Source organism: Pelecanus crispus, chromosome 17, assembly GCF_030463565.1.
Source record: "Pelecanus crispus isolate bPelCri1 chromosome 17, bPelCri1.pri, whole genome shotgun sequence".
NCBI classification, from domain to species: Eukaryota; Metazoa; Chordata; class Aves; order Pelecaniformes; family Pelecanidae; genus Pelecanus; species Pelecanus crispus.
This window is the reverse complement of record NC_134659.1, coordinates 7,864,865-7,888,041: the sequence shown is the minus strand read 5'-3', so window position 1 is coordinate 7,888,041 and position 23,177 is coordinate 7,864,865. Positions and strand designations below refer to the sequence as shown.

Here is a 23,177-nt window from a genome sequence, read left to right as displayed (position 1 = left end):
CCCCGAATCGGCGTCGCGGCCGCACCGGCGGCATCGGGGGGCACGGTGGTGGTGAGGGGGCGCGGCGTGGGGGGACACGGGGAGGGGGGAACCAGCCCCAGCCCCCCCGCCCCAGCCCCGCGCACCCCAGGGGTATTGGGGGGGGGGCAGCTGTGCCGTCCCCCGTGTCCACGGGCCGGGGGTGGGGGGGCTGTCCCCCCGTGTCCGCAGGCCAGGGTGGGGGGGCCGCGGGGCCGGGGTGGGGGGCCGTCCCCCCGTGTCCACGGACCAGGGTGGGGGGCCGACCCCCATGTCCGCGGGCCAGGGTGGGGGGCTGTCCCCCCCATGTCTGTGTGCTGGGGTGGGGGGCCGTCCCCCCGTGTCCACGGACCAGGGTGGGGGGCCGACCCACCCATGTCCGTGGGCCAGGGGTGGGGGGCTGTCCCCCCATGTCCTGTGTGCTGGGGTGGGGGGGCCGTCCCCCCCGTGTCCGCAGGCCAGGGTGGGGGTCTGCGGGCCGGGGTGGGGGGCCATGCCCCCGTGTCTGCGGGCCAGGGTGGGGGGCCGCGGGCCGGGGTGGGGGGCCGTCCCCCCGTGTCCGCGGGCCAGGGTGGGGGGGCCGACCCCCATGTCCGCAGGCCAGGGTGGGGGGGCCGTCCCCCCCGTGTCCACGTGCTGGGGTGGGGGGGCCGTCCCCCCCGTGTCCGTGGGCTGGGGTGGGGGGCCATCCCCCCGTGTCTGTGTGCCGGGGTGGGGGGCTGTCCCCCCGTGTCCGCAGGCCAGGGTGGGGGTCTGCGGGCCGGGGTGGGGGGCCGTCCCCCCCGTGTCTGTGTGCCGGGGTGGGGGGCCGTCCCCCCGGTGTCCGCGGGCCAGGGTGGTGGGGGCCGCGGGCTGGGGTGGGGGGCCGTCCCCCCGTGTCCACGTGCCGGGGGTGGGGGGGCCGTCCCCCCGTGTCTGTGTGCCGGGGTGGGGGGCCGTCCCCCCGTGTCCGCCGTCTGGGGTGGGGGGCCGTGGGGCGGCCGGGTGCCCACTGTCCCTGGGCCAGCCAGGCTGTGCCCCCCGCCCGGGGCGGGTGGGGGGCGTCCACGCTTACACCTGTGTGACGATCTCGCCGTTCTCAGGCACGTAGACCTGCACGGGCACGCCGTCCGGGGCGCCGCCGCAGGACGTGGACCGGGGGCGCCTGCGTGGGAGAAGGGGCCCGTGGGTGCCGGCACCCCGCCCCGCGCTGCGGCGGCACGCCGGGGGGGCACATCCCAGGGCAGGGGGTTTGGGGGGTCGGGGGGGGGGGTCCCCACCTGCCCAGCCTGGGCCCCGGTTGTGCCGCAGGTGCCGGCCGTCCCGGCACGCCGTGACCGTGTGCCACGCGCCCATCCCGGCGGGACCCCCCCAGGGACCCCGCTGCCCGGGGGCACCGCGGTTCTGCCCCAGGGACCCACGTGGGAACCCGGGTCCTGCTCGTGGGGTCCTGGATGTGACCGGAGGGACCCTCGTGGGTCCCTCAGGACCGCCCCGGGGACCCCCTCGGGACCCTGCTCCTGCCCCAGGGACCCTCGTGGGACCCCAGGCCCTGCTCGCACCTGCCCAGAGGGACCCTCAGAGGGTCCCCATCCTTCCCCAAAGGACCTTGAGGGACCTTGGTCCTGTGCCCCGAGACCCTCACGAGACCCTGGTCCTGGCCATGGGACCTCCTCGGGACCCCAATCCTGCCCTAGGGACCCCTCTGCGACCCTGGCCTGTCCCAGGGAGCCCCTTAGGACCCGGGCCCCCAGGGGACTTTCCCCAGTCCTGTCCTGAGGACCCTTGGAGGTCCCCCAGTCCTGCCCCAGGGGACCCTCGCGGGACCCCGGTTCTTCTCCCACGATCCCCTCAGGACCCCAAATCCTCCCCCTGGGCCCCCCTCAGGACCCTGGTCCTGCCCCCAGAGCCCCTTTAGAATCCTGCTCCTGCCCCAGGGACCCTCGTGGGACCCCAAGCCTGGCCTGTGGGACCCTGGACCTGCCCGGAGGGACCCTCAGAGGGTCCCCTGCCCCAGATGACCTTGGTCCTGTCCCCAAGACCCTCCTCAGGACGCTGATCCTGCCCCGCGGACCCCTCATGGGACCCCAATTCTTCCCCATGGACCCCCTCAGGACCCCACTCCTGGTCTGGGGACCCTCACGGGACACCCCCCCCCCCCCACACCCCGCCCGTGCCTGAACCACCTCAGGGTGACAACTCACGTCACCCAGCCACCCTGAGGGCAGCACCCCGGGGGTCCCCATACGGGGGGGCGAGCACCGCGGTGCCCCCCACTCTCCCACCTCCCCACTCCCGTCCCCCGCACCAGCCGGACCCCGTGCCCCTACCTGAGCCCGCGGCAGGACGCCACGGGTGATGGGCACGTCCCTGCTGGTCCCACCACGGGGTCCCCGAAAGGCCCCTTGCCGGTCGAGGGAGTGGGGTCGGGCGCCCCGCAGCCGGGCGCGCTGGTGCCACGACTTGAGCTCCTCGGTGACGGCCGCCTTGGAGAGCCCCCGGCCCCCCGCCGGCGCGTAGTCCTTGAGCGAGGGGGTGCGCACGATGCGGCTGTGCGAGGGCACCAGGCGCTGGTAGCGTAACGGGGCCAGATCCTGCTCGTAGAGGAAAGCCGGGGGGCCGGCGGCCGGCAGGAACCGGTGGGCACCCCGGGGGTAATAACTGGGTTCGGCGAGCGGCGGTGGGACGCGGGGGGGCGCGGGAAGGAGACGTCGGGGCTGCTGCTGCCCGGGGAGGTGGCGTGGGAGATGCTGGAGAGGTCGGAGATGCTGTCGTCGGAGCCGGAGCGGTGCGCGGGGCCGGGGGTCGGGATGCAGGAGGTGGGCACCGTCACCGTGTAGTAGGTGGGGCGCCGGCGGGGTACGGCACTGCGGCCCCGCGGCTCGCCGGGCTGCCAGCACGCCTCCACCCTGCGGGCGGGAGAGCCGGGGCTGCAGGCGGACCCTTCCCCTCGCCCCCCGCCCCAAAGTCAGGGCGAGCCGGGGGAAAGGGTGGCCGGCGGGCATGGGGGGCTGAGCACCCCACGGGTGCAAGGTGCAGCCTCCCGCACGGGGTCAGCTCCATCATCTCCACGGGGTCAGCTCCCTCCTCCCCACGGGGTCAGCTCCCTCCTCCCCATGGGGTCAGCTCCATCATCTCCATGGGGTCAGCTCCCTCCTCCCCACGGGGTCAGCTCCCTCCTCCCCATGGGGTCAGCTCCATCATCTCCAAGGGTCAGCTCCAACCACACACAACGGGGTCAGCTCCCTCCTCCCCACGGGTCCCATCATCTCCACGGGTCAGCTCCCTCCTCCCCACGGGGTCAGCTCCATCATCTCCACGGGGTCAGCTCCATCATCTCCATGGGGTCAGCTCCCTCCTCCCCACGGGATCAGCTCCCTCCTCCCCCATGGGGTCAGCTCCATCATCTCCATGGGGTCAGCTCCCTCCTCCCCACGGGATCAGCTCCCTCCTCCCACGGGGTCAGCTCCATCATCTCCACGGGGTCAGCTCCATCATCTCCACGGGGTCAGCTCCCTCCTCCCCACGAGGTCAGCTCCATCATCTCCACGGGGTCAGCTCCCTCCTCCCCACGGGGTCAGCTCCATCATCTCCACGGGGTCAGCTCCCTCCTCCCCACGGGGTCAGCTCCATCATCTCCACGGGGTCAGCTCCCCTCCTCCCCACGGGGTCAGCTCCATCATCTCCACGGGGTCAGCTCCCTCCTCCCCACGGGGTCAGCTCCATCATCTCCACGGGGTCAGCTCCCTCCTCCCCCACGGGGTCAGCTCCATCATCTCCATGGGGTCAGCTCCCTCCTCCCCACGGGGTCAGCTCCATCATCTCCATGGGGTCAGCTCCCTCCTCCCCACGGGATCAGCTCCATCATCTCCATGGGGTCAGCTCCCTCCTCCCCACGGGATCAGCTCCATCATCTCCATGGGGTCAGCTCCCTCCTCCCCATCGGGTCAGCTCCCTCCTCCCCACGGGGTCAGCTCCATCATCTCCACGGGGTCAGCTCCCTCCTCCCCATGGGGTCAGCTCCATCATCTCCACGGGGTCAGCTCCCTCCTCCCCATGGGGTCAGCTCCATCATCTCCATGGGGTCAGCTCCCTCCTCCCCATTGGGTCAGCTCCATCATCTCCACGGGGTCAGCTCCCTCCTCCCCATGGGGTCAGCTCCATCATTTCCATGGGGCCAGCTCCATCCTCCCCTTGGTGTTACCCTCCACCCTCATCCCCACGGTTTTATGTCCGTCCTCCCCACAGGGTTATCTCCAACCTCCTCCCCACGGGGTCGTCTCCATCCTCCCCATAGGGTCAGCTCCATCCTCCCCTTGGTGTTATCTCCAACGTCCCCCCCATGGGTTTAGCCCCATCCTCTCCATAGGGTCAGCTCCATCTTCCTCCCCATGGGCCAATCTCCATCCTCCTCCCCATGGCTTTAGCTCCATCCTCCCCATGAGGATATCTCCATCGTCCTCCTCGTGGAGTTATCTCCAACCTCCTCCCCATGGGTTCATCTCCATCCTCGTCCCATTGGGTTTAGCTCCATCATCTCCACGGATTATCTCCATTCTCCTCCCATGGGTTTAGCCCCATCCTCTCCATAGGGTCAGCTCCATCTTCCTCCCCACGGGCCTATCTCCATCCTCCTCCCATGGCTTTAGCTCCATCCTCCCCGTGAGAATATCTCCAACCTCCTCCCATGGCTTTAGCTCCATCATCTCCATGGGTTTATCTCCATCCTCCTCCCCATGGGTTTAGCTCATCATCTCCATGGGGTTATCTCCATCCTCCTCCCCATATCTTTAGCTCCATCCTCCCCATGGGGTTATCTCAATCCTCCTCCCCATGGGTTTAGCTCCATCCTCCTCCCCATGGGTTTATCTCCATCATCTCCATGGGGTTATCTCCATCCTCCTCCCCATATCTGTAGCTCCATCCTCCCCATGGGGTTATCTCAATCCTCCTCCCCATGGGTTTAGCTCCATCCTCCTCCCCATGGGTTTAGCTCCATCATCTCCATGGGGTTATCTCCATCCTCCTCCCCATGGGTTTATCTCCATCATCTCCATGGGGTTATCTCCATCCTCCTCCCCATATCTTTAGCTCCATCCTCCCCATGGGGTTATCTCAATCCTCCTCCCCATGGGTTTAGCTCCATCCTCCTCCCCATGGGTTTAGCTCCATCATCTCCATGGGGTTATCTCCATCCTCCCCATGGGTTTAGCTCCATCATCTCCATGGGTTTATCTCCAACCTCCTCCCCATATCTTTAGCTCCATCCTCCCCATGGGGTTATCTCCATCCTCCTCCCCATGGGTTAAGCTCCATCCTCCTCCCCATGGGTTTAGCTCCATCCTCCTCCCCATGGGTTTAGCTCCATCATCTCCATGGGTTTAGCTCCATCCTCCCCACAGGGTTACCTCCACCCTCCCTTGCAGAAGCCCTTGTCCCCGCTCCCCACGCCCAGGACGTACCTCAGGGACTGGGACTGTCCCCGCCGGCCCGATGGCTCCGGGGTGCTGGGAGCGCTGGAGCCCGCCTGCCGGCACAGCACCAGGGTCCTGATGGGGACGAAGCGGTAGGGAGGGACGTCCCCCGTCCTGGGCACCGGCGAGGCCGCGGGGGTCGGGGCTGCCGGGGGCTGAGGGGGCGGCCGGTGGGGAGCCGGGGGTAGCACCGGGAGCCCCGGTTTTCTCCATCCCTGGGGTCGACGCCGGGTTTTTTGGCCTTCTCGTAGGGTCTGTCGAGGCTGGTCTCACGCCAGGGGCTGGGGGGGGCCGGCGGGGGCCCCGACCCCTGCTCCTCAGCGGGGTCCTCAGGGGACGGGGACCCCCGCGGGGTGGCAGGTCCCAGCGGCCGCGGCTCCTCTGCGGGGGAGGCGGCGGGATGGGATGGAGGGGGCACACACGGGGGGCACCCCCGTGCCCCCCACCCCGGTCCCCGCGGCCCCTTACCCTCCTCCAGCAGGACGGCGTCGGACAGGGAGCTCTCGTCGGAGGCGCTGAGCTCTGCGGGGCAGGGGACGGGTGAGAACCGGGCCGGTGCCGCCGCCGGGTGCCGAAACGCTCCCACGGCACCCGCCGCCACCCAGCGCGTCCCCGGAGGCCTCCGCTCCCCCTCTCCCACGCCGCCTGTCCCGACACGCTCCGGGACGGTGGCGGTACCGGCCAGGCCGGCTTTGCCGAGCCATGTGCCGGCGCTGCGGGCAGCTCCCAGCCTGCCCAGGCCGGGCAGGAGGAGGGGTGCCGGGCAGGTTTGGGGGTGCCAGGAGGGAAGGAGTCACTGCCACCGTGTGCCCCCCGTCCCCGGGGGGTGACATACGCCGAACAGACGGGAGGGCGGCGCGGGGGGCGAGCAGGGACCCCCTTGGCCGGCTGCCACCGGGGACGGGGCCGCGGCCGCCGCGCCAAATCCTGCCGCCCCTTGGGGTGCGCTCGCGGGGGATGGCGGGTCGGGGAGCGGTCATGGGGCGCAGTCGGCGGGGGGGAAGCGTCGGGGCGCAGTCGTGGGGGTGCGTACAGCAGGGACGGCGTATCGGGGTGCGGGCACTGGGGGCGAATTTTTGGGGTGCATTCGCAAGGGTGCAATCACCAGAGACAAAGTATCGGGGTGCATTCGGGGGGGGTGCAATCATCGGGGATGGCGTATTGGGGTGCAATCGCCAGGGATGAAGTATCGGGGTGCATTCAGGGGGCTGCAGTCATTGGGGATGGCGTATTGGGGTGCAACCACAAGGGATAAAGTATTGGGGTGCATTCAGGGGTGTGCAATCATTGGGGATGGCGTATTGGGGTGCAATCGCCAGGGATGAAGTATCGGGGTGCATTCAGGGGGGTGCAGTCATTGGGGATGGCGTATTGGGGTGCAATCGCCAGGGATGAAGTATCGGGGTGCATTCAGGGGGGTGCAGTCATTGGGGATGGCGTATTGGGGTGCAATCGCCAGGGATGAAGTATCGGGGTGCATTCAGGGGGCTGCAGTCATTGGGGATGGCGTATTGGGGTGCAACCACAAGGGATAAAGTATTGGGGTGCATTCAGGGGTGTGCAATCATCGGGGATGGCGTATTGGGGTGCAACCACAAGGGATAAAGTATTGGGGTGCATTCAGGGGCTGCAATCATTGGGGATGGCGTATTGGGGTGCAATCGCCAGGGATAAAGTATTGGGGTGCATTCAGGGGTGTGCAATCATCGGGGATGGCGTATTGGGGTGCAATCGCCAGGGATAAAGTATCGGGGTGCATTTGGGGTGTGCAATCATCGAGGATGGCGTATCGGGGTGCATTCAGGGGGGTGCATTCAACAGGGATGAAGCACTGGGGTGTGTTCACCAGGGTGCACCCATCGGGAAGAGCGTATCGGGGTGCTTTCGCTGTAGGGGGGGGGATTGGGGTGCATTCAAGCCGAGAGCATATTGGGGGGCACGCGGCAGGGGTGGCATTTTGGGGGGGCACGCAGGGAGGGCATTCAGAGGGGGTGGGGAATTGGGGTGCATGCGCTGGGGATGGTGCACGGGGTGCATCCGGGGGGGGGGGGGGGTGTTCAGCAGGGATCGGGAATCGGGGGGGGGGGGGGGGCATTCACCGGGGGTGGCGCATCGGGGCGCATCCAGCGGGGTGCGTCCCCCGCGGACGGAGGAGCGGGGGGCGCGCCGGGGCGGGGGCCGCGTTCAGCAGGGGCTGGACGGTTGGGCTGCCCGCGGCGGGGACGGCGCATCGGGGTGCGCTCACCGGGGACGCCCGACCAAGCCGCCCCCGTTTCTGCCACCCCGACCTCCAGCATCCCCCCGAAACGAGCCACCGCCAGCCGGGCGGGGGGGCACGCGGGGGGCTCACCCTCGGCAGCACCCGTTCCGCCGGCGGCGGGCAAGGGCCGGCGGCCGGCCAGGAGCCGTCGCTGGTTGAGGATGTTCTCCAGGTCCTTCAGCTTCTGCTCCTCCAGCAGCGCGGCCGTCTGCCGGTGCTTGCGGAGCCGCTTGCTGATGTTCTCCTCGCGGCAGAGGCGCCGGGCGGCCTTGGCGATCTGCAGCTGCAGCGCCAGGTCCCGCTCCAGGGCGCTCAGGGGGTCCTGGGGACGGAGGGGACACGGGCTCGGCACCCCGCGCCACCCGCGTGCTAACGAAGCCTTGGCCTAACGAGGCGGGGGAACGCGAATTTCTCCCGTGGGATGGGGACGGCGACATCTCCGGCTGACGCTTGGGCATCTTCCGCCGCTCCGGGATGGGACGGAGAGGGGTCCCCGCCGCCCGCCCCGGCGATCCCCCCCGCCCCGCGCCCCGGTTGCGCCCCGGGGAGCCCCTCACCGCCCCGCGCAGGACGAGGGTCTCATCCAGCTTGAAGGCGGCACCGATCCTGCGCCGGACCTTGGGGGGCTTCTCGCCGGCTTTCAGGGGGTACTCGCGGGGCAGGGTCCCCGTCAGCTCCTGGGGACGGCACGGGGACGCTGAGCCGCTGGCGCCGAGGGGTGCGCGGGGGGTTTGGGGCAGGGTGTGTGTGTGTCCCCCCCCCACGCCCCCGCTCACCGCCTCGCGCAGGCAGAGCCGCCGCAGCTCCTGCACGCAGCCCTCCAGCCGGGCCTCCAACGCCTGCTGCTGCCTGCGCCCTGCCTGCGCCCGCTCCTTCGGGGGCGACACGGGGCTGTCGGGGCCTGGGGACGGACGGAGGGACGGACGGAGGGGCGGACGCCTGCTGAGATGCCCCCAGACCCCCCCCCGCCACCCCCCCCCCGCCCTCCCTGCCTCAGTTTCCCCCCAACCCCAAGGGGAGGAAAAGCAGCCGTGAGCCGCCACCCCGTGCCCCCCCCCCCCGCTCCCCAGCAGCACCCATGGGTGCTCGGGCTCCCCCGGGGCAGCCGTGATTTCCCAGCGCAGCAGCGGGGGGGGGGAACACGGGGAGAGTTTCGCCCTGAGTCAGCCATCCCCGAGCGAAACCCGGCTGAGTCAAAACCGGGCCAGGGGCCCCCCCGCCACGCTTGGGTGCTCCCCCCGAAACCGGGGGAACCCCCCGTTTCCCCAAACACGCCCCCCCCCCCCCCCACCCCCCACAAGGAGCTTTTGCGTGACCCGTGCACCGAAGTGCCCCGTTCTCAGCCGGGGGCGGGGGGCACGTCTGTAGGAGCACACGTGGGGCATGGGGGCACCCCAAGACCTTCCCCCCCCCCCCCCCCCCCCTCCGAAATACCCCCCCAGCGCTCACCCGAATGCAGCATGATCCCGCTGTCGGTGTCGCTCGCCTCCCCCATGCCGGGCCGGGACCCTACGGGCGACAGCAGGGAGACGCCTCGTCCCCAGGCCACCCCCCGGGGACCCCCCATGGGCGCGCGGCCCCCCGCACCCCCCACCCCGCTCAGCATCGCCCCGTCCTTCCCGGCGGCCGCCGGCTCCGGCGATGGCGGCAGAGGGAGGAAGGCGAGGCCGTGTTTGCTTTGCCTGCCTTCTTGTAGGTCCTACGATAAACAAAGGTGTGCAAACACGTGCGTGGCAGCCGGGGTTGCCTGGATGAGACCCATCCCAGGGGCAAAGGTGGTCGGGGCGCGGCGGGGGGGGGGGGGGGCTGGGGGAGCTCCGCTCCCGCCCCGGCCGGTTTCGCTGGGCGCCTCTCCCAGTTTTGATTTCTTTTCCGTCTGGGCTGGAGGCGGCTCCCGGGGCGGGGGTGGCCGCCGGCCCTGGGAAAGCGGCTCCCAGCACCCCGACACCCCCCCTGCGCTTGGCAGGGGAGGGGGGCGAACGGGTTGGGAGCAGGGCGGGGTGGGGAGGGTTGCTCACCCCGCTTTTGCGTTGCTTTCGCCCCCGCCGTGCCTCAGTTTCCCCCGGCGGGACGTGGAGCGGCTTGGGGAAACCGAGGCAGGGAAGGGCGGCGGGGTCCCGGGGGGTCCGCAGCGGGGCCAGCGGGCGATGCCTTACCTGGGCGCTCGCCGCCGCTGCCGGCTCTGCTGCGCCCGGGACACGGGGACGTGTTTTGACTTGAGGCGGAGGGGAGGAGCGGGTGAGCAACACCTTCCCCGGCCGCCGCCGCCGCCACCGGCAGCGCCTGCGCCCGCGCCGCCCCACGCGCCCCCGGCCTCCACCCTGCGACGACGACGGCGACGGCGACGAGGGCCTGCCCGCCTGCGGGGCTCGGCACGGCACGGCGCTGGGTGGGCTGGCGTGGCAAAGTGCGGTGCGGCGTGGCACGGCCCGGCATAGCAGGGCACGACGTGACATGGAACAGCACGGCGTGGTGTGGCACGGCGTGGCACGGCACGGCGCGGTTTGGCACGGTGTGGCACGGCGCGGTGTGGCGGGGAAGGTCACGGCAGGGGCTGGCAGGCACGGCACGGCGTGGCGTGGCGTAGTCGGGCACGATCTGATGTGGCGCAGGACGGCCTGGCACGGTACGGCGTGGTATGGCACGGCGCGGCACGGTGCGCCACAACATGGCGCAATTTGACACAGCGTGGCACGGCGCAGCCTGGTGCTGCCTGGCGCAGTATGGCAAGCGTGGCGCGGCACGGCACGGCACGGCACAGCCTGGCACACCATGGCACACCATGGCACAGCCTGGCACACCATGGCACACCATGGCACACCATGGCACGGTGCCGGGTGGAGGCTCCACCGCTGGTGCCGCACGGATCCAGGCCAAGCGCAGGGATGCCGTCCCCATCCCTGCCATGGCGGGTGGCCGGGGGGGATCAGCTCCGGGGTTGGTGTCCCCAAAACGCCGAGGGGTGGGCAGGGCCCCCAGCCCGGCAGCGCGGGCAGGGCGGGAGGTTGGCGGTGCTGCCCTGGTGCTGCCACCACTGTCCCTTCCCTGGAGCATGGACCCGCTGGGAGCCGAGGTGGCCTGTCCTGTCCCTGTCCTGTCCCTGTCCCCATCCCTATCCCTCTCCCATCCCTGTCCCCATCCCTGTCCCCATCCCTATCCCTGTCCCCATCCCTATCCCTGTCCCCATCCCTATCCCTGTCCTGTCCCTGTCCCCATCCCTATCCCTGTCCCGTCCCTGTCTCCATCCCTGTCCTGTCCCTGTCCTGTCCCTGTCCCCATCCCTATCCCTCTCCCGTCCCTGTCCCCATCCCTGTCCCCATCCCTATCCCTGTCCTGTCCCTGTCCTGTCCCTGTCCCCATCCCTATCCCTCTCCCGTCCCTGTCCCCATCCCTGTCCCCATCCCTATCCCTGTCCTGTCCCTGTCCTGTCCTGTCCCTGTCCCCATCCCTATCCCTCTCCCGTCCCTGTCCCCATCCCTGTCCCCATCCCTATCCCTGTCCTGTCCCTGTCCTGTCCTGTCCCTGTCCCCATCCCTGTCCCTGTCCCTGTCCTGTCCTGTCCCTGTCCCCATCCCTGTCCCTGTCCCTGTCCCATCCCTGTCCCCATCCCTGTCCCTGTCCCCATCCCTGTCCCTGTCCTGTCCTGTCCCTGTCCCCATCCCTGTCCTGTCCCTGTCCCTGTCCCTGTCCCTGTCCCTGTCCCATCCCTGTCCCCATCCCTGTCCCTGTCCTGTCCCTGTCCCCATCCCTGTCCCCATCCCCATCCCCGTCCCCGTTCCTGTCCTGTCCCTGTCCCCATCCCTGTCCCTGTCCCTGTCCCTGTCCCCATCCCTATCCCTGTCCTGTCCCTGTCCCCATCCCTGTCCCCATCCCTGTCCCTGTCCCTGTCCCTGTCCCTGTCCCTTTCCTGTCCCTGTCCCCATCCCTATCCCTGTCCTGTCCCTGTCCCCATCCCCGTCCCCGTCCCCGTCCCTGTCCCTGTCCCTGTCCCTGTCCCCAGGCAGGAGGGGACGGGCAAGGGACAGAGCAGGGCTGTGCCAGGGCTGTGCCAGGGCTGTGCCAGGCCGTGGGAACGGCGCTGCCGTGGCCACCGGCACGGTGTGAGATGAATCAGGGCGGCTGGCGCGGGCGAGTCGGCCACATCCTGCGCTGCCGGCACAGGGCAGGTGGTGGAAAGTGTGTCTCAGCCTCACGCGACAGTCCCACAGCCTGTGGGGACAGGCAGGAGAGGGCAGGGTGCAGGCAGGAGAGGTGCAGGCAGGAGAGGTGCAGGCAGGGTGCAAGCAGGAGGTGCAGGCAGGAGAGGTGCAGGCAGGAGAGGTGCAGGCAGGGTGCAAGCAGGAGGTGCAGGCAGGAGAGGTGCAGGCAGGAGAGGTGCAGGCAGGGTGCAAGCAGGAGGTGCAGGCAGGAGAGGTGCAGGCAGGAGAGGTGCAGGCAGGGTGCAAGCAGGAGGTGCAGGCAGGAGAGGTGCAGGCAGGAGAGGTGCAGGCAGGGTGCAAGCAGGAGGTGCAGGCAGGAGAGGTGCAGGCAGGAGAGGTGCAGGCAGGGTGCAAGCAGGAGGTGCAGGCAGGAGAGGTGCAGGCAGGGTGCAAGCAGGAGGTGCAGGCAGGAGAGGTGCAGGCAGGGTGCAGGCAGGGCGCAGGTGAGGGTGCAAGCAGGAGAGGTGCAAACAGGGTACAGGCAGGGCGCAGGCAGGAGAGGTGCAGGTGAGGGTGCAAGCAGGAGGTGCAGGCAGGAGAGGTGCAGGCAGGGTGCAGGTGAGGGTGCAGGCAGGGAGAAAGCAGGAGAGGTGCAGGCAGGGTGCAGGTGAGGGTGCAAGCAGGAGAGGTGCAGGCAGGGTGCAGGCAGGGCGCAGGTGAGGGTGCAGGCGGGGTGCAGGCAGGGTGCAGGCAGGGTGCAGGCAGGAGAGGTGCAGGCAGGGGTGCAGGCAGGAGAGGTGCAGGCAGGGTGCAGGTGAGGGTGCAGGCAGGATGCAGGCAGGATGCAGGCAGGGTGCAGGCAGGAGAGATGCAGGCAGGGTGCAGGCAGCGTGCAGGTGAGGGTGCGGGCAGGGAGCAGGCAGGAAGAGCTGCAAGCAGGGCAGGCGCAGGCCAAGGGTGCAGGCAGGGTGCAAGCAGGAGAGGTGCAGGCAGGGTGCAGGTGAGGGTGCAGGCAGGGTGCAGGCAGGGTGCAGGCAGGGTGCGGGCAGGGTGCAGGCAGGGTGCAGGCAGGAGAGATGCAGGCAGGGTGCAGGCAGCGTGCAGGTGAGGGTGCGGGCAGGGTGCAGGCAGGGTGCAGGCAGGGGTGCAAGCAGGAGAAGTGCAGGCAGGGTGCAGGTGAGCGTGCAGGCAGGGTGCAGGCAGGAGAGGTGCAGGCAGGGTGCAGGTGAGGGTGCAAGCAGGAGAGGTGCAGGCAGGGTGCAGGCAGGGTGCGGGCAGGAGAGATGCAGGCAGGGTGCAGGCAGCGTGCAGGTGAGGGTGCGGGCAGGGTGCAGGTGAGCGTGCAGGCAGGATGCAGGCAGGGTGCAGGCAGGGTGCAGGTGAGGTTGCAGGCAGGGTGCAGGCAGGGGTGCAAGCAGGAGAAGTGCAGGCAGGGTGCAGGTGAGCGTGCAGGCAGGGTGCAGGCAGGGTGCAAGCAGGAGAGGTGCAGGCAGGGTGCAGGTGAGCGTGCAGGCAGGATGCAGGCAGGGTGCAAGCAGGAGAGGTGGCAGGCAGGGTGCAGGCAGGATGCAGGCAGGGTGCAAGCAGGAGAGGTGGCAGGCAGGGTGCAGGCAGGATGCAGGCAGGGTGCAAGCAGGAGAGGTGGCAGGCAGGGTGCAGGCAGGATGCAGGCAGGGTGCAAGCAGGAGAGGTGGCAGGCAGGATGCAGGCAGGGTGCAGGCAGGGTGCAGGCAGGGTGCAGGCAGGAGGGGTGCAGGCAGGGTGCAGGCAGGAGAGGTGCAGGCAGGGTGCAGGTGAGGGTGCGGGCAGGGAGCAGGCAGGGAGCAGGCAGGGTGCAGGCAGGATGCAGGCAGGGTGCAGGCAGGGTGCAGGCAGGGTGCAAGCAGGGTGCAAGCAGGAGAGGTGCAGGCAGGGTGCAGGCAGGGTGCAGGCAGGAGAGGTGCAGGCAGGGTGCAGGTGAGGGTGCGGGCAGGGAGCAGGCAGGAAGAGCTGCAAGCAGGGCAGGCGCAGGCCAAGGGTGCCGGCAGGGTGCAGGCAGCAGAGGTGCAGCAAGCGTGCAGGCAGCAGAGCCAGCCGCAGGCAGCCGCAGGCAGCAGCCGTGCCCTGCGCCTCCGCGAACTCCCCAACGCCTTCGCCTCCGCCGCAGCTTCCCGACGTCCCCCAGTCCCTCTCTGATTTGGGGGGGGGACCCCATCTTTCCTGGGGCCACCCCTCGCCCAGCGGCACAAGGGAGGGCAGGTAGGAGCCCCGGCAGCGCCGAGAAAGGGTGGATTTGGAGAAAAAAGGCAGATTTGGAGAAAAAAAGTTTGTATGTATTTTTTTTTTTAACTCAGCGTGTCCCCGCACCGGGCAGAGCTGCGGGCAGCCCCGCTGGCAGCGAGCCCCCCCTTTCCCCCCGGCGGGTGGTAAAAACAGCTTGAGGGCTAAAATGCATCGTTAGTGATAAGGCAAAATTTGTATTAATTGGGATTAAATTGGAATGAAGCCCAGGTTCCTGCTCCCGAAGCCGTCCCTTACGAAGAGCATCTCTGGGGGGTAGGTGGGGCGAGGGGGTTTATCCTGGGGGCCGGATCCTGCCTGCGCCGAGGCTGCGGGCAGGGCACGGGGCGGCAGCTCCCTCCGGAGTCGCACCGGGATGCGTTGGACCCGGCTTACGGCTGGGGACCGGGTGGGACAGCGGGGACGGCGGTGGCACCCGGGGACGCTGGGGAGGAGCGGGGGGGACTCACCCCGGGGCGGCCCCGCGGGACCCCCGGTGCCGGCTGGAGCTCGGTCCCGCTCCTGCGCCGAGGGCCGGGGACGGTCCTGGTCCGGATCCAGCCACCGAAGAGGAGGCTGGAGTCGGTGGCGGAGGAAGGGGAAGCAGCGCCGGGACCCGTCCCCGGCGCGCCGGGATGGAAGGGGCATCGGGGACGGCAGCGTCCGTCCATCAGGGCGTAGACGAGGGGGTTGATGCAGCTGTTAACGAAGGCCAGGCAGGTGCTGCCGGCCACCACCCACCTCAGGGCCACCTCCTGCCCCTGGGACAGGACCAGCGTCCCCTTGGCGAGGAAGAAGAGCAGCACCTTGCAGGCGTTGAGGGGCAACCAGGAGCAGAGGAAGGCTGCGACGATGGTGACGATGGCGCGGTGGGAACGCCGGATGCCCCTGCCCAGCCGGATGTGGCGCTGGAGCCGGCAGTAGATGGAGCAGTAGCAGAAGGAGATGACTCCCAAGGGCAGGAGGAAGGTGAGGAAGACCATGGCCAGGCTGAAGTCCTCTCCATCTTCATCCCAGCAGTCATCCCCCTCCAGCCGCCGGTACGCCAGGGCCGGGGCGCCCAGGAGGAGGGACGCTGCCCAGATGAGGCCGCAGGTGACGCGGATGTGCCTCTGGGAGCCCGTCATCTTGGTGTCCAGCACCTTCCTGATGACCAGGTAGCGCTCCACGCTGAGGGCGGTGAGGAAGAGGATGCTGGAGCAGCGGTTGACGGCGATGGCGTAGCTGCTCACCTTGCAGAGCCCTTCGCCGAGCAGCCAGCGGTTCCCCCGCGCCCCTGCCACCACCCAGAAGGGCAAGGTGCAGACGAAGATGACATCGGCCACTGCCAGGTTCAGCACGAAGGTGTCCACCATCCTCTTGCCCCCGCTCTTCTTGGCCATCAGCACAATGACGAAGAGGTTCCCCACGAGGCCCAGGAGGAAGATGAAGGAGTAGAGGATGGGGATGAAGACGGAGGTGAAGAAGACCTCCCACCCGGAGGAGACCTCCCAGTTCTCCGTCACGTTGGTCACCGGTGGGTAATCGTAGTAGGCCGAGCCGGCGAGCTCCTCGGGACCCATGGTGGTGGCCGGGTGCCCTCCCCGGTGCCCGGGGCGGTGCTCACCGCGCCCGGCGGTTGGGTTGTTGATCTGAGATCTGCTCAAAAACAGCGTCTCGCACTTCCTTTCCAACGAGGCAAGGGTTGCGAGGTGGAAGGGGCAGGAGGTGAAGTGCATTTAATTTTGGAAACAGAAAAAAAAACCAATGAGAAGAAAGAAACCCCCAAAAAAGGAGGGGGGAGAGGAAGACCGGGGTGGGGTGGAGGAAGGCTCAGCGCTACCAGGTGATGTTTGAAGGCCTTGGGTAGACACCAACCTGCACCTGGGCCGGTGGGACCACCAGCAAACCCAGCCACTGGCCACCAGCCCGCCCTGCAGTTCTCCCACCGTGGCCGCCCTCCATCCCCACCGCTCACCGTCAACCCAAGCCAACGCCACGCTGTCCCCATCCCTGTCCCTGTCCCCATCCCTGTCCCCGGCCCCAGCCCCAGCCCCGGCCCCAGCCCATTTGCATCAAGAAAACCAGATGAAAAGCTTTATTTTCTTGGGTTTTTTTTTTTTTTTTTTCCTCCAGAGACGGAGCAGGTGCAGGTCTTGGTGAGACCGTTGCCCGCCACGTCCTCACGCCGCCCCCGGCGCTGCTCCGGCTCTGCCAGCTCATTCCAGCCCCTGGCACGTTGGTTCTCACCACTCTGGGGACGCTGAGGCAGAGGTACCCACAGCCACCCCGACCACGAGCTCTCCCAGAATGACAGCGCCGGGCGCCGTTCCCAGCACCGGGATGTGCTGGGCATGGGGGGGCAGCCCGGCGTGCCACGGGGGGCGGTCTCAGGGGAGCAGCCCCCTGCTCTGCCAGCCCGGCTCCTCACGTCTGCCCGGCGCCCGCCTCCGCCACCTTCGTCTTCCTCAGGCTGCCCCGCGCCAGCAGGAACTCGGGGCGAGGGTCCGGATCCGGCCGTGCCGCCGCCTCCCGCTCATGCCGCAGCCGGCGGGGCCCGGCAGGAGCGGCCATGGGTCCCGGTCTGGGTCCCCTCGGCCGTCCCCGTGACCCGGCCATCTCCTGAGCTGGGTGTCCCCTCAGCCCAGACTCCACGAGCCGTCCCCATGACCTGGGCGCCCTCGACCATCCCTTGCCCTGTTGGACGGAGTCCAACACAGCCTCCCTCAGCCACCCGCCACGTCCAGCTCCTCAACCCAACCGTCCCAACAGCCCGGCCACCACCCAACTGTCCCCATGACCTGGCCTCTCCCAACTGTCCCCATGGCCTCTCCCAACTGTCCCCATGACCTGGCCTCTCCCAGCTGTCCCCATGGCCTGGCCTCTCCCAACTGTCCCCATGGCCTCTCCCAACTGTCCCCATGGCCTGGCCTCTCCCAACTGTCCCCATGACCTGGCCTCTCCCAACTGTCCCCATGGCCTCTCCCAACTGTCCCCATGGCCTCTCCCAACTGTCCCCATGGCCTGGCCTCTCCCAACTGTCCCCATGACCTGGCCTCTCCCAACTGTCCCCATGGCCTCTCCCAACTGTCCCCATGGCCTCTCCCAACTGTCCCCATGACCTGGCCTCTCCCAACTGTCCCCATGGCCTGGCCTCTCCCCACTGTCCCCATGGCCTGGCCTCTCCCAACTGTCCCCATGACCTGGCCTCTCCCAACTGTCCCCATGGCCTCTCCCAACTGTCCCCATGACCTGGCCTCTCCCAACTGTCCCCATGACCTGGCCTCTCCCAGCTGTCCCCATGGCCTCTCCCAACTGTCCCCATGGCCTCTCCCAGCTGTCCCCATGGCCTGGCCTCTCCCAGCTGTCCCCATGGCCTGGCCTCGACCAGCTGTCCCCATGGCCTCTCCCAACTGTCCCCATGACCTGGCCTCTCTCAACTGTCCCCATGGCCTGGCCTCTCCCAACTGTCCCCATGACCTGGCCTCTCCCAGCTGTCCCCATGGCCTGGCCTCTCCCAGCTGTCCCCATGGCCTGGCCTCTCCCAACTGTCCCCATGACCTGGCCTCTCCCAACTGTCCCCATGGCCTCTCCCAACTGTCCCCATGGCCTGGCCTCTCCCAACTGTCCCCATGACCTGGCCTCTCCCAGCTGTCCCCATGGCCTCTCCCAACTGTCCCCATGACCTGGCCTCTCCCAACTGTCCCCATGGCCTCTCCCAACTGTCCCCATGGCCTGGCCTCTCCCAACTGTCCCCATGGCCTGGCCTCTCCCAACTGTCCCCATGGCCTCTCCCAACTGTCCCCATGGCCTCTCCCAGCTGTCCCCATGGCCTCTCCCAACTGTCCCCATGACCTGGCCTCTCCCAGCTGTCCCCATGGCCTGGCCTCTCCCAACTGTCCCCATGGCCTGGCCTCTCCCAGCTGTCCCCATGGCCTGGCCTCTCCCAACTGTCCCCATGACCTGGCCTCTCCCAACTGTCCCCATGGCCTGGCCTCTCCCAGCTGTCCCCATGGCCTGGCCTCGACCAGCTGTCCCCATGGCCTCTCCCAGCTGTCCCCATGGCCTCTCCCAACTGTCCCCATGGCCTGGCCTCTCCCAGCTGTCCCCATGGCCTCTCCCAGCTGTCCCCATGGCCTGGCCTCTCCCAGCTGTCCCCATGACCTGGCCTCTCCCAACTGTCCCCATGACCTCTCCCAGCTGTCCCCATGGCCTGGCCTCGACCAGCTGTCCCCATGGCCTGGCCTCTCCCAACTGTCCCCATGACCTGGCCTCTCCCAACTGTCCCCATGGCCTCTCCCAACTGTCCCCATGGCCTGGCCTCGACCAGCTGTCCCCATGGCCTCTCCCAGCTGTCCCCATGACCTGGCCTCTCCCAGCTGTCCCCATGGCCTGGCCTCGACCAGCTGTCCCCATGACCTGGCCTCTCCCAGCTGTCCCCATGGCCTGGCCTCTCCCAACTGTCCCCATGACCTGGCCTCTCCCAACTGTCCCCATGGCCTCTCCCAACTGTCCCCATGGCCTGGCCTCTCCCAACTGTCCCCATGACCTGGCCTCTCCCAACTGTCCCCATGGCCTCTCCCAACTGTCCCCATGACCTGGCCTCTCCCAACTGTCCCCATGGCCTGGCCTCTCCCAGCTGTCCCCATGGCCTGGCCTCTCTCAACTGTCCCCATGACCTGGCCTCTCCCAACTGTCCCCATGGCCTCTCCCTACTGCCCCATGACCTGGCCTCTCCCAGCTGTCCCCATGACCTGGCCTCGACCAGCTGTCCCCATGGCCTGGCCTCTCCCAACTGTCCCCATGACCTGGCCTCTCCCAACTGTCCCCATGGCCTCTCCCAGCTGTCCCCATGGCCTCTCCCAACTGTCCCCATGACCTGGCCTCTCCCAACTGTCCCCATGGCCTCTCCCAGCTGTCCCCATGGCCTCTCCCAGCTGTCCCCATGACCTGGCCTCTCCCAGCTGTCCCCATGGCCTGGCCTCTCCCAGCTGTCCCCATGGCCTCTCCCAACTGTCCCCATGGCCTGGCCTCTCCCAACTGTCCCCATGACCTGGCCTCTCCCAGCTGTCCCCATGGCCTGGCCTCTCCCAGCTGTCCCCATGACCTGGCCTCTCCCAACTGTCCCCATGGCCTCTCCCCACTGTCCCCATGGCCTGGCCTCTCCCAACTGTCCCCATGGCCTGGCCTCGACCAGCTGTCCCCATGGCCTGGCCTCGACCAGCTGTCCCCATGACCTGGCCTCTCCCAGCTGTCCCCATGGCCTGGCCTCGACCAGCTGTCCCCATGACCTGGCCTCTCCCAACTGTCCCCATGACCTGGCCTCTCCCAACTGTCCCCATGGCCTGGCCTCGACCAGCTGTCCCCATGGCCTGGCCTCTCCCAACTGTCCCCATGGCCTGGCCTCTCCCAACTGTCCCCATGGCCTGGCCTCGACCAGCTGTCCCCATGGCCTCGACCAGCTGTCCCCATGACCTGGCCTCTCCCAGCTGTCCCCATGGCCTGGCCTCTCCCAGCTGTCCCCATGGCCTCTCCCAACTGTCCCCATGGCCTGGCCTCTCCCAACTGTCCCCATGGCCTCTCCCAGCTGTCCCCATGGCCTGGCCTCGACCAGCTGTCCCCATGGCCTGGCCTCTCCCAACTGTCCCCATGACCTGGCCTCTCCCAACTGTCCCCATGGCCTCTCCCAGCTGTCCCCATGGCCTGGCCTCTCCCAACTGTCCCCATGACCTGGCCTCTCCCAACTGTCCCCATGGCCTCTCCCAACTGTCCCCATGGCCTGGCCTCGACCAGCTGTCCCCATGGCCTCTCCCAGCTGTCCCCATGACCTGGCCTCTCCCAGCTGTCCCCATGGCCTGGCCTCGACCAGCTGTCCCCATGACCTGGCCTCTCCCAGCTGTCCCCATGGCCTGGCCTCTCCCAACTGTCCCCATGACCTGGCCTCTCCCAACTGTCCCCATGGCCTCTCCCAACTGTCCCCATGGCCTGGCCTCTCCCAACTGTCCCCATGACCTGGCCTCTCCCAACTGTCCCCATGGCCTCTCCCAACTGTCCCCATGACCTGGCCTCTCCCAGCTGTCCCCATGGCCTGGCCTCGACCAGCTGTCCCCATGGCCTCTCCCAACTGTCCCCATGACCTGGCCTCTCCCAACTGTCCCCATGGCCTCTCCCAACTGTCCCCATGACCTGGCCTCTCCCAGCTGTCCCCATGGCCTGGCCTCTCCCAACTGTCCCCATGGCCTCTCCCAACTGTCCCCATGGCCTCTCCCAGCTGTCCCCATGGCCTGGCCTCTCCCAGCTGTCCCCATGGCCTCTCCCAGCTGTCCCCATGGCCTGGCCTCTCCCAACTGTCCCCATGGCCTGGCCTCTCCCAACTGTCCCCATGGCCTGGCCTCAACCAACTGTCCCCATGGCCTCTCCCAGCTGTCCCCATGGCCTGGCCTCCCTCAGCCACCCCCCAAATCTGTGGGGCAATGAGGAATGGATGGGGGCTGAAGAGGATGGATGGAAGGGGGGATGGATGGATGGAAGGACATAGACAGAAGGATGGGTACGTGGATGATGGATGGACAGAGGGATGGACGGACAGATGGATGGACAGGTGGATGGATGAACGCATGCATGTGTGAAGGGAGGAGGGGGTGGCTGGATGGTGGCACAGGTGGATGAATGCACCCATGGATGGGAGGATGGAGGGAGGGATGAAGGGTGGGTGGGTGGGTGGATGGAGGGATGGATCGATGGATGGAGGGATGGATGGATCGATGGATGGATCGATGGATGGATGGATGGAGGGATGGAGGGATGGATGGAGGGATGGATGGAGGGAGGGATGGAGGGATGGAGGGAGGGATCAATGGATGGAGGGATGGAGGGATGGATGGAGGGAGGGAGGGAGGGAGGGATGGAGGGATGGAGGGGTGGATGGAGGGATGGATGGATTGATGGATGGAGGGATGGATGGAGGGATGGATGGAGGGATGGAGGGAGGGAGGGAGGGAGGGAGGGAGGGAGGGATGGTTGGATGGATGGATGGATGGCGAATGGTGAGGTGAAAGCAGAAAGGCTGGGCTGGATATGGGGATGGAGGGCTGGGACAGACAGACGGGGGACAGAGGGACAGCACAGACCTCCTCAAGCCTCTGGTGGCGTTTCCTCAGCTGCTGCTCCAGGTCGGAGGGGGGTCCCCGCAGCTCCTCCCTCAGCTGCCTCAGCCGCCGGCTCTCCAGCACCCGCGGGAGCTCGGCCCTGTGCCGGGGCAGGATCCCCCTGCGGGGACGGACAGACGGACTTCAACGGGGCCACCCCCACCTGGCCTCCCAGCTGGGGACCATCCCGTCCCCACACCCCGGGTCCCATCCCTGCTCACCTGCTGTGGCTGAAGAGCAGCTCCTGGTGCAGCTCCCTGTGGCTCCGGGACTCCAGCACCGGGTTTGGCACCTTCCTGGGCTGGATGAGGCCCCGTGGCCATCACCCTCTGGAGGGGGTAGCGGGGATCAGCAGGGGATGGGGTCACCAGGGGGTGGGATCACCAAGTGATGGGATCACCAGGGGATGGGGTCACCATAGGGTGGGATCACCAAGTGATGGGATCACCAGGGGATGGGGTCACCATGGGATGGGGTCACCAAGTGATGGGATCACCAGGGGATGGGGTCACCATGGGATGGGGTCACCAGGGGATGGGGTCACCAGTGGGAGGGGGTCACCAGTGTGACAGGGTCACTGGGGATGGGGTCATTGGGGTATGGGGTCACCACGAGGGATGCGACAACCTGGGACAGAGTCACCAGGGGATGGTGTGACCCTGCCCGGCTCCCTCGCCTGGAGCCACATGCCAGCGCATGGCGAGATCCTGGACACCCGCCCCCCGTGTCCCCCAGCCCCTGTGTCCCCCAGCCCAGGGGTGTCACAGCCCGGGGTCCCTGCACACTGTCCTGCAGCACCTGGCACCCTCCAGGACCCTGGTGTCCAAGTGTCCCTTTCCCCAGGCCACACTATGGTCCCCATGTCCTCCCATCCTCCCTTGGGGTCCCCTTCACCCCTTGGGGTCCCCTTTCATCCCTTGGGGTCCCCATCATCCCTTGGGGTCCCCTTTATCCCTTGGGGTCCCCTTTCATCCCTTGGGGTCCCCATCATCCCTTGGGGTCCCCTTCACCCCTTGGGGTCCCCTTCACCCCTTGGGGTCCCCATCATCCCTTGGGGTCCCCTTTCATCCCTTGGGGTCCCCATCATCCCTTGGGGTCCCCTTCACCCCTTGGGGTCCCCTTCATCCCTTGGGGCCCCCATCATCCCTTGGGGTCCCCTTCACCCCTTGGGGTCCCCTTTCATCCCTTGGGGTCCCCATCATCCCTTGGGGTCCCCTTCACCCCTTGGGGTCCCCATCACCCCTTGGGGTCCCCTTTCATCCCTTGGGGTCCCCATCATCCCTTGGGGTCCCCTTCACCCCTTGGGGTCCCCTTTCATCCCTTGGGGTCCCCATCATCCCTTGGGGTCCCCTTTCATCCCTTGGGGTCCCCATCATCCCTTGGGGTCCCCTTCACCCCTTGGGGTCCCCTTTCATCCCTTGGGGTCCCCATCATCCCTTGGGGTCCCCTTCACCCCTTGGGGTCCCCATCATCCCTTGGGGTCCCCATCATCCCTTGGGGTCCCCTTCATCCCTTGGGGTCCCCTTTCATCCCTTGGGGTCCCCATCATCCCTTGGGGTCCCCTTCACCCCTTGGGGTCCCCTTCATCCCTTGGGGTCCCCATCATCCCTTGGGGTCCCCTTCACCCCTTGGGGTCCCCATCATCCCTTGGGGTCCCCTTCATCCCTTGGGGTCCCCTTTCATCCCTTGGGGTCCCCATCATCCCTTGGGGTCCCCTTCACCCCTTGGGGTCCCCTTCATCCCTTGGGGTCCCCATCATCCCTTGGGGTCCCCTTTCATCCCTTGGGGCCCCCTTTATCCCTTGGGGTCCCCTTCATCCCTTGGGGTCCCCTTCATCCCTTGGGGTCCCCTTTATCCCTTGGGGTCCCCTTCATCCCTTGGGGTCCCCTTTCATCCCTTGGGGCCCCCTTTATCCCTTGGG

At 68.1% G+C, this 23,177-nt stretch overlaps 2 protein-coding genes across 2 annotated transcripts; both read right to left on the bottom strand.

Moving 5' to 3' along the window:
* Nucleotides 1-1,068: 1,068 nt before the first annotated feature.
* On the bottom strand, nucleotides 1,069-9,337 carry INAVA (innate immunity activator). The gene is given in 11 exon segments (XM_075722486.1): nucleotides 1,069-1,134; nucleotides 1,136-1,162; nucleotides 2,328-2,684; nucleotides 2,687-2,906; nucleotides 5,460-5,623; nucleotides 5,626-5,852; nucleotides 5,940-6,011; nucleotides 7,822-8,053; nucleotides 8,289-8,408; nucleotides 8,508-8,632; nucleotides 9,181-9,337. Coding segments are annotated over 11 exon segments (1,767 nt in total).
* Nucleotides 9,338-14,521: 5,184 nt separating this feature from the next.
* GPR25 (G protein-coupled receptor 25) lies at nucleotides 14,522-15,691 on the bottom strand. Its single transcript, XM_075722567.1, has one exon. The coding sequence runs from the start codon at nucleotides 15,689-15,691 to the stop codon at nucleotides 14,522-14,524; it is 1,170 nt and encodes a 389-aa protein (XP_075578682.1).
* Nucleotides 15,692-23,177: the final 7,486 nt, after the last annotated feature.